The 12,529-nt window shown below is 38.7% G+C and overlaps 1 protein-coding gene across 1 annotated transcript; it reads left to right on the top strand.

The window, feature by feature from the left end:
* The first annotated feature begins 558 nt into the window (after positions 1–558).
* On the top strand, positions 559–12,421 carry LOC307161631 (uncharacterized protein). The gene is made up of 9 exons (XM_079876489.1): positions 559–1,026; positions 1,176–1,309; positions 1,400–1,511; positions 3,199–3,393; positions 9,085–10,115; positions 10,214–10,283; positions 10,354–10,528; positions 11,663–11,825; positions 11,931–12,421. The coding sequence occupies exons 1-8, from the start codon at positions 774–776 to the stop codon at positions 11,823–11,825; spliced, it is 2,133 nt and encodes a 710-aa protein (XP_079732615.1). The 5' UTR covers positions 559–773; the 3' UTR covers positions 11,931–12,421.
* The last annotated feature ends 108 nt before the right edge of the window (positions 12,422–12,529 follow it).

Genomic DNA, 12,529 nt, shown 5'->3' with positions numbered 1-12,529 from the left:
GGTTAATGCGCTGTGATCAAGATGTTATTTTTGTAATGAAAGATGTTATTTATTTATAATGAAAATTTCTCATTCACAGACAAAAATGGTCTAATTAATTTTTATGTCCTCTAACTTTTCTTTTTTAATTCAATTCTAATTTCACCCCCAAACTTGTGCACAATAACAAAAATGTTAGATTTTTTAAGCTTTATGAGAATTTAAAGTAACACTTAAGTTTAGTTGCTTATTAGCATGCATTTTACTAGGTTATTGGCTGTTTATTAGTATTTATAAAGCACATATTAATGCCTTATTCTGCATGACCATATTCTACATCCCTTAATCCTACCCAGAACAACTACCTTACTAACCAATAATAAGCCGTAAGTAGGAGTTTATTAAGGCAAAAGTCGTAGCTAATAGTGAGATTTGGACCCTTATCTAAATTGTGGCCGAATTTAATGGCCCTAAGTTTGACAAGCCTTTTCAATGGGAAAATCTATCAATTGCATGCCTTTAAAAAAGGGTTTTGTTCGCCAAACCTCCTGAAGTAAACAGAGACAACTGCATTCCTATGGACTATATTAATGGCGCCTCTACACGGTGGTTTACGGTAATTCATCCCATGATCCTTTACTGCTAAACGCTATGCTGCTTTGTTTCTATCTTCATAAATAGTAAAGGTATCATACCGCCATTGTTTGATTGAGGTACAACTAAACATCTGTAGTAAAACATTCATTGAGCTATCGGGTCGAAGGACGAGTATTTATTAAAGTTCCCCGTAAACAATGGACATGATCATGAATACCTCTGAATACCAAAAACAGTTAACATCCATAATGGAAACGTTGGCGAAAACAGCTGTTGTGGAATTAAGCAAACTTTTCGAGGAAAATTCGACTTTCCTGCGACTAGAGATCTCGCGGTTTACAAGCGAAAATGAATCTCTGAAAAAGAAATGTCATTTTCTGGAGAGTGAACTTCAATCTGCTCGGAAAACCGCTGGAAAGATGAACGGGACAAAAGCACCGGGACTTACAGGTAATATCATTTAAGATGTTTAGTTTTTCTGAGTCATACATCTATATTGATGTTGTTGATAACCTAAAGACTGGAGGTTCAAACATCCACGTTGTGCCCCTGTCTCTATAGTATACCCGCCTAATAATGAATGTCCACATGTTCAACAGACACTGGACATCGCCCTGCCATTGACAATGTCTTCGGTAAGGAATGGTGCATGAACCTCTGGGGACACGAGGAGTCCAAGCTTGGGGAGCAGGAGGACGACACACACCTGGAGCCTGCGGTCATCATAGGAGAGGTTGGTCTCTCTCATGCTGCTGTATGATGAAGTATATGGAGATCAAATCAAATGTCAGCAAGTTCCCTTTTTTTATTTTCAACCCTTTAGCCAGTAAATTTGCTGGAAGAGGAGCCTGACATGATTATGATCAAAGAGGAGGCATTTGAAGATTGCTCTTCAGAAAGAATTGAGGAAGACCAAGATAATCAAAGTGTGAAAGGTATGCCGTGAGAGAACTTTTTGTCTTGTGTAGTTATTTGGTCATCACCTCTTCTGATGTACAAGAGTTATTACATAACAGCTGACCTCATACACATACATTGTAAACTCTTGTCCCCCAGTTTCACAGACAAGGCTTAAAGTCCGCGTGAACCGTTAGTTGCAAACGACTTTTCTCCAGTGTTGTGAAGTATTTCCCAGTGAAAAGGTATATTGAACAGAGGGCAGGGTTTTACTCTAGCGCTCCTCCTCTCCATCTCTGCTCATAACAGACTATAACGGTTTGAGGGGAGTGGTTAAGCGTTTCCCAACCCAAGCCGTCAAACCTACATCATCAGACAAGGAACGCCATTCCAGACCGGAAGTAACTTTTCAGACTTTGATTAAAGATTACGACGGCAAACAATTTTTTTCTGTGTATTAACTTGCACGGATTCATTTTTCACCACAAGACTAGTAATATGCGCTAACAAAGTAAAGAGGGTCAATTTTGATTTCAGTTGGACTTTAAGCCTTGTCCCAGACTAAAATGCATTATTGAGCCGTTTTAACTGAAAGAAACTTGCACTGATTTGTATTAAAATACGTCAGTGCCATTGTTTTGTCTAATGACGCACACCAGTAATGTTTTTTTCTAAGGTATGTTTATAAAAGCTACTTAAATATCCTAATCCTGGCTTAATCTAAGCCCTATTTGTGAAACCAGGCCTGTGTTTTAAATGATTTATTACCATGTAAAGGGTTAATAGATAGTAAATGACTGGTAAATGACTGTACCATCATGAAACCCTACTTTTGTAGACTGCAAAAGTTGTGGCTATATATTTGGAAAAATAATGCTGAAACCCTGTTTACAACTGGTATTAAGATGCGTTTTGGTCGATTACAAGTGGACGACACTAAATACAGGTGTAAAAGGGGTCTAAAACGTTTTGAGCTTGTCCACTTTTGACCACTTCCAGATTGCTTTTGCAGTGTAAACGCTCATGTGGTCGAATGTGTTCGAACAGCCACAAAAGACGCCTGCTCTCCGCATACTGACCTAACGCGTAAACATTATGGGAAGTACACTAGCCAGATGGATTTAAACTTGGTTGACTGAAGACCCAAGTTTGGTTTAAAGACGAAAAACGTATCAAGCACAATGTTTTCTCACCATTTCTAAAGCCCGACTGGCTCTAGTCGGACGACGTCTGGGTTTCTTGGGCCGATTCAGCACGTTGAAGCGGCGTCTGGCGGTCGGTGAGAGAGAGAACTCTGATTGGCTGTCCAGCTTAGTGAATGAGTCAGTGCATGAGAATAATAGCAAAACAGCGAGCAAAGAAGTCAAACGGTACGGATAGAAGGAATTTTATGTCATCTTACCTGAGTGTTCCTGGGCGAATATTTTAATAACAGGAGCGCACTGGAATAAAGAAAGTGATCAGATTCAGCAGGATTGAAATTCAAAACAGTTAGCGCGCGCTGCTTTGTTTATTGTTTGTGTATCTGGAGCGTCAGTTTCCCTTTATAAATGACAAATAGACTAATAGATCGGCAGAAATAGACAGTTGTCTCATTTACACGCAGGCGCAGAACACGCGTGCTAGTTGACAGTCGGCTGTAGTTCTCTCTGTGTGTTCAAGTGCGGCTTTTTTTGGTTTGAGTTAAGTCCTTATAGATGCAATGCTCTTTTTAACCCCCTACAGGCGCAATTCAAGAGGAAATCAAAAGAATTCTCCCAGAGTTGGACAGTAACAAAGTTCATAATGTGGTCAATCATCTGTCATTTGTGGTGGGTGTGGAGAAGTCCGAGGACCTTTCCTTAGTAGAGGTGTCAGATCTTCAGGACCTTCTGGAGCCAATACAATGTCGAAAACTAGTCAAAACATTCAGACAAAGAGGTAAGAAACAAACTTAAAAGCCTGTTGTACTCATATTCACACTCTGTGTGGTGTTGTCGTGTCTTGCTTTTTAATTTTGTTGCCCACTTTAAAGGATTAGGGCAGGGTTCCTCAAATCTTGCCCTGGAGAGTTTAGTGCCAACCCTGATCAAACACACCTGTGCAAGCTAATCAAGGTCTTCAGGATCACTAGACAATCACAGGTAGTTTGATCAGGGTTTGAGCTAAACTCTGAAGAGCTTTGGCCCTCCAGGACTGGATTTGGGTGTTTGCACAGTGTCACTATTGCCACTTTTGCATGAAAGAGTCTGCCAAACTCTCTCAGAACCAACCAGTGTGCGCACTGAATTGAGAGACTGACAATAACTCCTTCCACACATAGTTTTTACTTGTAAATTATCCGTAAATTACCGTTTAGAAATCATGTGTGGACAGGATCTTTTCAAAAATACTGGTAAATCACTTCTGGCAATTTTCCAGTTTGAGAAGTTGTAATTTTGCCAGTAAATCTGTTTGATACCAGTAAATGAAATGCTGCTATGTGTGAGCCAATATAAATGTGTGGTAGATGGACGTCTGATAGTTGTGTTGCGTCTCGCACTTGAGTGGCTATATTGCGTACTATAGTACCTGCAGTACTATAGTAACTATTGTGAGCAAAACCACGTTCTGTGTGATCATCCACTTTTACGCCCGTCACTCAGATTGGATGGCAATCTAAAGCACTTCTCATCCAGGTGGATAAAGAAAACACAGCAGTGTTCAGTCTTAATTTCTGATGAGTGACATGACATCACAGCTTAACGGTAATCATTTGAGAAAGGGACTGTTGACCTACAGATGTGGCCTTTGAAAACACACTTTCCCACCCCGGGGTTCTTCACAACAAGAACTGTCCAAATCAAGTTGTTTTTTGTTTGAGAAAAGCTTACAGGCACATTTGGTCATCCAACCTACCTTCAAATTCAGCTAATGGGTTTAAAGTGGGGTTGCAGGTATTTCTTATGTCTCTGTCACAGAATTGGGGTGGGTGTGTAATTGTCTCGGATGTGATAATGGGGAATGCAATTTCGTCAAAGGACTGTTTATGCTGTTTGAATGCTCAAATTGCCAAATCTCCCCCATTTACACCTGGTATTAAGATGAGCCTTGGGTTATCGATCATAAGTGGTCAGTGCTAAATATAGGTGTCAATGTGGCCCAAAACAACATTGCATTTGTGGCCCTGTTTACACCTGGTATTATGATGTGTTTTCATGGACTCTGTCACTAGTGGACAACACTGACTAAATACAGGTATAAACGGGGTCTTAAGTTAGTTTGTAAGCAGCGTAATGGCTTTATTCATTCAATCTTATTTGTGCTTCACACTTGGCACTCTGGCGAAAGTGATGTAGAGTGTGGCGACATGTAAGGGGAGGGTCTTTGTGGTAATGTGTCTCGGCTGACCATTTGTGATCGGATCGGATCACTGAAAACACATCTTAATACTAGGTGGAAGCAGGTATTATGCATTAGCCTATATTATATGTGTTCTTGGTAGCAACAAAATAACACCTTATCAACTGACGCACTCAAACAAGTGTTTAAAAACTTTGCTGGTTTGAAATGTAAAGCACATCCGACGTGGCTTACAGATACTAAAATACACCCCAAATACAGTTCAAAATAAAGTTTTACCAAATAACTTAATTCTGCTTGAAATGTCACATTTGTGCCTACATTGACATTGAAATATACTGTATTTGGGGTGCGTTTTGGTGTGATTGAATATTTTTTCATGATTTATTTTAATTTTATTGGTCAACCAACACGCAGCAACATGTATGCACTCACAAAGTCAGATACTCTCCCCTTGAAATCTGATACATGTGGTCAGAATAGACTCATTTGATGGGATCACTTATACTTTTAGCATTTATGTAAAGTGATACAACAAAAATTGTTTTTTTTTTAAACTACCTTGGTAATAGCCATGGGAATTTAAGTGCATTTTATGGCCATTAATTTGGTTGTCTGTATTTAGAACAATATAAGCTGTATGTTTTTTCAGGTGTCGTGTCTGCGGACTCCTCACCTTCAATGGCCTGCGCTTTCAATCGGCAATCGTTCAAGAAAATTAAATCCAGTCCTGATCACGCTGCTTCAGCAGATTTACCATCACAGACAGACCAAACTCACAGCTCACTAGCCAAGATTTCGACATCTGATCAAACATCTATGTTTTCAACGTCAACGGTTTCACCCATTTCACCCCAATGTTCTTCAGTGATGTTTCCATTTGATTTGAAACTGACAGAAACTCCAAACACTTCAAGTTCCGAGCATCATGTTTTTCGGTCTATTCATCAGGGGGTGATTCTACCTGATGTGTGTTTAAATCCAGTTTCCATGAAAAAGGAGGAAAAACTGTACCTAGAATCAGCTGGAAAGGACAGGAGACCGAGGCCAGAACGCTTTGCTGTGCTTCTGTTTAAAACCCTAGTACCACATGAAGTTTACAGGGGCTGGTCAGGTGCTGTCAACTATGACGGCTCCAGGGGAAAAAATGCGCTACCCAACAACCTGCGGAAAGCAATATCAGAAATAGTTCGCCGGAAATTCCCCAACCCTACACCCCGCGACTGGAAGATGGTAAGGGATCGGCTTAATGAACTTCTCCGTACTAAACGACTCACTTTCCCCCTTTTTTAAAGCCTTTGCTCTATACCTCAAACTTAGTAGGCTACAGAAATATCTGCAGAATTCACTAGGTTAGTAAACTTGCTAATACTTAGCAAACTGATGACATGTTAACCTGCTGTCATGTCTACAAAGCTATAAATACATTTTATTTTATTTTATAAATAGTATTAGTAGTCATTTGTAGTCTTACTGGATGTCCTTATGTCCTACAGTTTTGGTGTAATATAGTGGTGCAGGTATGACGTCACTTTGTTGGCCAATCGGCAGTTAGCATCACACTGGTTCCCGTGACAAAATCCCAATAGGATTTTCCCATGGGCTTTTGGATTATCACAAAAAACAAGCTGTGTGATCAACAAAAGTTTATGAAACTTGCACGTTTTATTCATCAAGATAATTTTCACAGATAAACACAGCTTTAATGAATTTTGAAGCCTAAATGCTGTCGCCGGAAGTAAAAAGCTAAAGGTAGGCTATAAACGGACTACACCACGATCGCTCGACTTCAGCGTCACCACCATTAAACTTCAGATAACTCTTTCAGTTTTTGTCTAAAAAAACATTTTCTCCGAAAGTTTTACTTAGAATAGTTTATAAGAGCACAATTATAAGTTGTGCGGACTGAGTTTACCTGTTCGGCGTGATGTTTAATCTTCCTGCCAGCCTCTGTAGCCATTTAGCCACTTGTTAGCAGCCGACTTTTTCGAGACATTCAACAGCTTAAATAAATCACAAGTAAGTACTGATGTATTTTATGTCGTAGAGTTAAACGTGAAAGTGACTAGAGCTTGTGTTCACCACAGACCTTATTTCAGCCATTTTATTGGGCCCCCTTAGTCAAAATAGCAGAAATTGCGGGGAAATGTGTGCAATAGCTATGTGCCCCCTGTACTCAGCCCAACTTTTACCCCCACTAGGGATGCCTTTCGTATTGTGATGGTGTATTTCCACCATTTCCACCATTTCGCCTCTAAAAATGTCCATTGATTTGCAAACGAGGATCCATGTCTTGAAATATGTAGAATTCTGGACTAAAACTAAAGTGGGTTATGTTCCCTGGAGTTGTGTAGTAGAGAGTACAATGTAGTTCATCATTGAGTTTCTGTATATTTTGTTTGATGTCTACATTGTGAGAATATTATTACTGTAATATATATATATTTTTTTTTGTAAATTCACTGTTAACACTGTAAACATAGTCTGTTGTATTAGTGGTTGTTACCATTCATATAACCAAATTTGGAAAACATAATTGTCAAATCTGATGAATTTGAATCTTTTGTTAATGTTCAGTAATTGACTTCTATTCAGGAAATGAAAATTATTTTTTGGGTTGGAGCAGTGAAAAAATAAAACATAACTGCAAATGTATACATCTTTTCCACAATTTTCTGATTTTGCTATGGCCACATTTATTGTTGTAATACAGCCAATGAAATAATTCTAAAGTATTACCTGACAGTGCCGTTTTGGGAAAAATGTGGTATCCCATGTGTTTAAATAACGGATTTGTCAATGTTGAGGAGTAACTAACTAAAATAGAAAGTTGGTGTTTTTGTTGTATTTGGTATAATTTTACCTGTTTAAGTTTAATTCAAAACCCCTAATTGTTTTTGTGCCTGGAAAAAACTGTGATTGAATTAGAAATTCTATAATTGGATATTTTTATTTTACTATATATTTCCCAACACTGACTGAAACATACGCTGCGTCCGAAATCGCATACTGGTTGATTCGGTACTTCTTCGCGACCATTAAAATGTACACTCTATATAGTGCGGATGTACTACATCCACCATGTTGTTAGTGTCACGTGTTAGTCATGTTGTTAGCGTCCGCCACAACACTTCCATTTGTAAATCTCCTTCCGTGGCACTTCAGAATCTCTTCGGTAGTAGTAGGTCATCTGGGGACTTTTTGCCAACTGTTTTTCCGAATACTATGTATTTGGACATACTACTCTTTTGAAATACTGTTTTTCACATACTATATAGTATTCGTTTTCGGACGCAGTGCTTCTGTCCTCTAACATGACTGCCCTCTGTTGATATGGTCTCTTCTAACATTGCATGATATTGCATCGAATCTGGACAGGACCTGTTTCTTTTTCACATGTTTTCAAAAGGCCACATCTGTATTCTCTTGAAAGCTTGTATAGAATTAGCCTAAATAACTCGCATTTCATGATATTATAGACTATGCAAATTTATTCGGATTTCAAAACAATGGATCTCATCGACTAACTGTGTGTTCACAAATTTGTGCATGAAGTTTGCATACAAACATTTTCACAAACAAATTATGATTCATCAGTACGTTGTTCACTCAAATGTATTCTAAATGTACAAAAAATGTAGGAACAACAAAAACCGCTTGTACGCAAAAAAATCACATACTCTGGCTGGGGCTATAAATGTGTTCAGATGAAATTTTATACACTTATTTAATCATATAAAAAAATAAGAAAAGGCATAAAAACACAGATATGCATAGGTCTGTAATCTGGGTCTGTATAAGAAGTGTTTGTGTTTGAACTGGTTTTGAGGATGGCACACTTGGCATTGCTCAAGGGTATTATTGCGTGTGCTCTCAGGTGTTAGTATTTCTTTAGAGAGCATTATATGTTCGCTGAGACGGACAAAAGGCTGTAAAGGAAAGGTTGTGTGGAGAGCCTTTACGAGGAGATGGTTTGGGTGTGTTTTATGCTAATTATTAACCTTGGGCACACGGTTGCTCATTTAGAATACGCCAAGTTCATTCATGTTGGAACAAAATTAAGAACAAATTAACATTTTGTGAATTATGCTGAATTTATTCCAGAAAAGTTCTCCTGTGGTACAGTATAAATATGAATAATCCACACAACTGTTGGTGAATGAGACCCAGCACATTATAGCAAAGTTTTACTGATAAATGATTGTTGAGAGGCCTCTGAAGAAGGTGCTTTGTTGGCTCTTCAATCTATTTCAATTTCTCTGTATCTCTTTCCATGATTTTTTTACCAAGAATCCAATGGACAAGTGGATGGAACACCTAACGAGATGACACTCACTCCATTATCATCAAATGAGTCCCTTCTTGAACAACCCATGAACAACCCCTTCATTCCTCACTATCCTATTAAGTCCAACTGGATCAGAAGTTTCCAGGTTCCTTGGGACCGCATGTCAGCAGCTCTCGTTCATGCAACGTCCACTGGAGAGAGGGCTCGACCTGGACCAAGAAGGGAATTTGTTAGGATTGTTGTGGCAGCCATGCAAGTCCACTGTCCAAACCCTAACTTAGCCGCCTGTGGAGAAGTGGCACGAAGCATCGTGACTACATACCCCCTGACATTTGGAGACATTTCTGAGGAAGGAGAACAACTAGGAAATGGCTTCAGTTGCCTACAAAGACAGCTAAAAACTAGGGTAGAACATGTGAATAGAGACGTTTTGGAACACCGGATTCGTCGACCTAGAAGGCCATCAGCGAAGAGAGCTGGACAACAGGACAGCTACTCTGGGAAAAAAGTCAGATGTAAAGTGGACAGTTACGGATGCATTAATTGGCAGCCTACCTCCGTCCCAGAAGGAGAGACTTCAGATTCTCTTGAAATGAAGAGGAAGGTTGCGGCAGAGATTTTTCAGTCTGCAGGCCCAAGGGCTTCAGAGTTGCCCAACGTAGACGACTTAATGCAGCAGACTTATGTTTACCAGCGCCACATGATCAACTCGTGCCCCCCTCCTACCATCAGTGAGATAGAGGCGCATTGGCCGTTCCTGTTCACCGAAAGAGGCCTCTGCAGGCACTTCAAAACCCTGACTGGGATTGACATCAGAAGCCGCTTTAGCGAAACCCTTGTTGTTAAAGCCAACAGAATATTGAACTACTTCACTAGTCAGAGACTGAAGTGGAATGAAGAAGTCCAGAGTATCCTCAGTGAGATCGACGAAGACCCCAATGCAGCAAACAGTAACAGGACTGCCATATCAGCCATCCTGTTAATGATGAAATACTTTAAGGAAAAGGACAACTCTGTGTTCATCTTAGCAGATGTCAGTAACTATGAAGTGTTAATAGTTCAACTAAAGTTTTGAAGGGGTTTTGACAAAAGCTGAGTGTTAAGATGTTCTCATTCTTTTTTGTTTTCAAGGAAACTGCTACCAAGATGTCCATCGAAAATGAAATGAGCTTACCGGCAACGCCTCGGCTCATCATGCTTGGTAAGACATCGCTACACTAAACTCATTAGTTTGTACTTGGATATGTTTACAGTGATTCTTTATTTTTCAGGTGATACATTGCTGACTTCGTCCAAGTGGTTTATCAGTATTGAGGGCAGAGTAACACATTCTATAGACAACCAGCTGGACTTTGCAGCGGCATTGTCAGTGTTCTTTGGGTGCTTCTACGTCTTTAATATCGAGTACCAGGAGTCAGCCAGTGCCACCCTAGAGCTCATTCAGCGGTGAGTTTTGAGGACATTTGTACAAGTTTTCTTTTTTGTTGGTATTTTACTTATGTTTCTTTTAGATCAGAAATACGTCCAATTATGGAAGTAAAATGGGTTGCGAATGCAGTTTCATGATGGCTAACTACTAAGCTTATTGGTTTGTGTTGTTAAATTATACATCATTCACCAGACACTTTATTATACTGTGACACTGGCAACACTAAGAGAAACTGACTTGCAGTCCATGGTAATATAATAATTTAATAGGATTAAGCCCTATTCGGACAGGACTAGTTTTCCAAGCAAAGTTTGAGTTATAATTCTTTCACTTGGCGTCTGTGATTCCATGTATCGATTCGGATGGCACTAACATCTCTGTGTTTATTACAGAGGTGGGAGTGTGTTTTCTAGACATGGGTGTCACAAAAGGTCATCTGCTGTGCTTACATGCATAAAATATATGTTTTTAATGAATTACTTATTGGTATAACTTATTGAAGTGGCTCTTTATAATAAACCCACATAAGTGAGCAGAGAAATCTAGACAAGTATCTTACCTGGCACTGATATTAACATGGGCAGTCTTTGCAATTTCCGTGATTTGGCTCTATTTATTAATTTTATTATTAGATCATTTTTTTCTTCAGATACCATCCATGTTGAAATTAAATGAAAGCATAAGTAAGATTGGTGCACAAACGGTAGCTCAGGTTGGTTAAAAAAACACACACGGAGAAGCGTTAGTATAATACAATATCGGCAATCACAGACATTCACATTTACATTCGCATGGGATTAGATATTTGGGATTAGACAGGACTGTTGACTTTGCCGAAGAGCAGTAGGTAATTTGCTCTAGAATTTTTACTGAGGTTTTGTGAGAAAAACACAGACTTGGCTGATTCGGACCGGATTAAAATCGCAAAGTATATCTGTAAAACACAATTTTGTGTAACATCCCCCTGGAAAACTAGTCCGGTGCGAATAGGGCTTTAGATAAACAAGGTCCCTGTTTTGGGTATCCTACAACTTCTGTAAGATAACAAACCTCTTTTGTTAAAACCCTATAAACAGTGTTTCAGTGAATGACATGGTTGTAGCCCTTGTGAAATTGATGTTTTTTCTAAAAATGCATCTGCTTTTCTTCAGGTTCTTCGTAAGGATTAATCCGGAGGGGACTAAATGTACCTCAAAATCAGGCACAAGCCGAAGGACAGGTTCAGCTGTCCAAAGGAAACCCCAAAGCTTTAATACCCGTGTGGCTACATTTATGCAGAGGCTTTCAGAATTTGAGTGGAAAAAGACAAATTAAGTAAGTGTGAGCAGTTTGATCAAGAAAAAAAAAATTGATATGAGGGTTATGAGGTTTTTTTTTTAACACTGAGATCAATTTTCTTTTCTTTTTTATCTGTTTCAGCATTGTCTTCATCCTGGCTCTACACTGACTACAACTACCACCATTAGATACTACTTGTGTGATAATTTAAACTCTAACTTCTTTTTTACTTTGTTACTTGTACGATTCTATTTCAATGTTGCTGGAATGTTTGTATTATAAATATTTTATTACGTTCATTTAAGTCTTTCATGCAACAATAAAACTTGTATCCACTGATGTGTTTTTCTAGGGAATAATATAATTTCTGTGATACTATAATGTTGTTACTACTTTTATACAATAGTAGATTACAGCATTGGCTCTATTGTGTATTGTTTACTGTAAATATGTTATTGAAACCATAACAGTAATTACTGTAATTAATTACAGTAACTTACTGGTAAAAACTGAAAAGTCTTAACAATGTACCTTTGAAAGTGCAATTAAATTTACAGAGATGGTTTGTAAATAAAACTATGGAAAACGAGAAAAAATAAACCTATGAAAGATGTTCTGCACATGGACCCAGTAAAACAGTGCCTAATTTCAATCCTGTATTCCTAGTAATGTGAAACATGTACCATAAACCATAAAATGTGGTAAAAGCTATGGGCTTAATATTTGCCTTACAGAGTAGA

Source organism: Squalius cephalus (assembly GCF_949319135.1).
Source record: "Squalius cephalus genome assembly, chromosome: 1".
NCBI classification, from domain to species: domain Eukaryota; kingdom Metazoa; phylum Chordata; class Actinopteri; order Cypriniformes; family Leuciscidae; genus Squalius; species Squalius cephalus.
The sequence above is the reverse complement of the archived record's forward strand: the minus strand, read 5'-3'. Positions and strand labels throughout refer to the sequence as shown.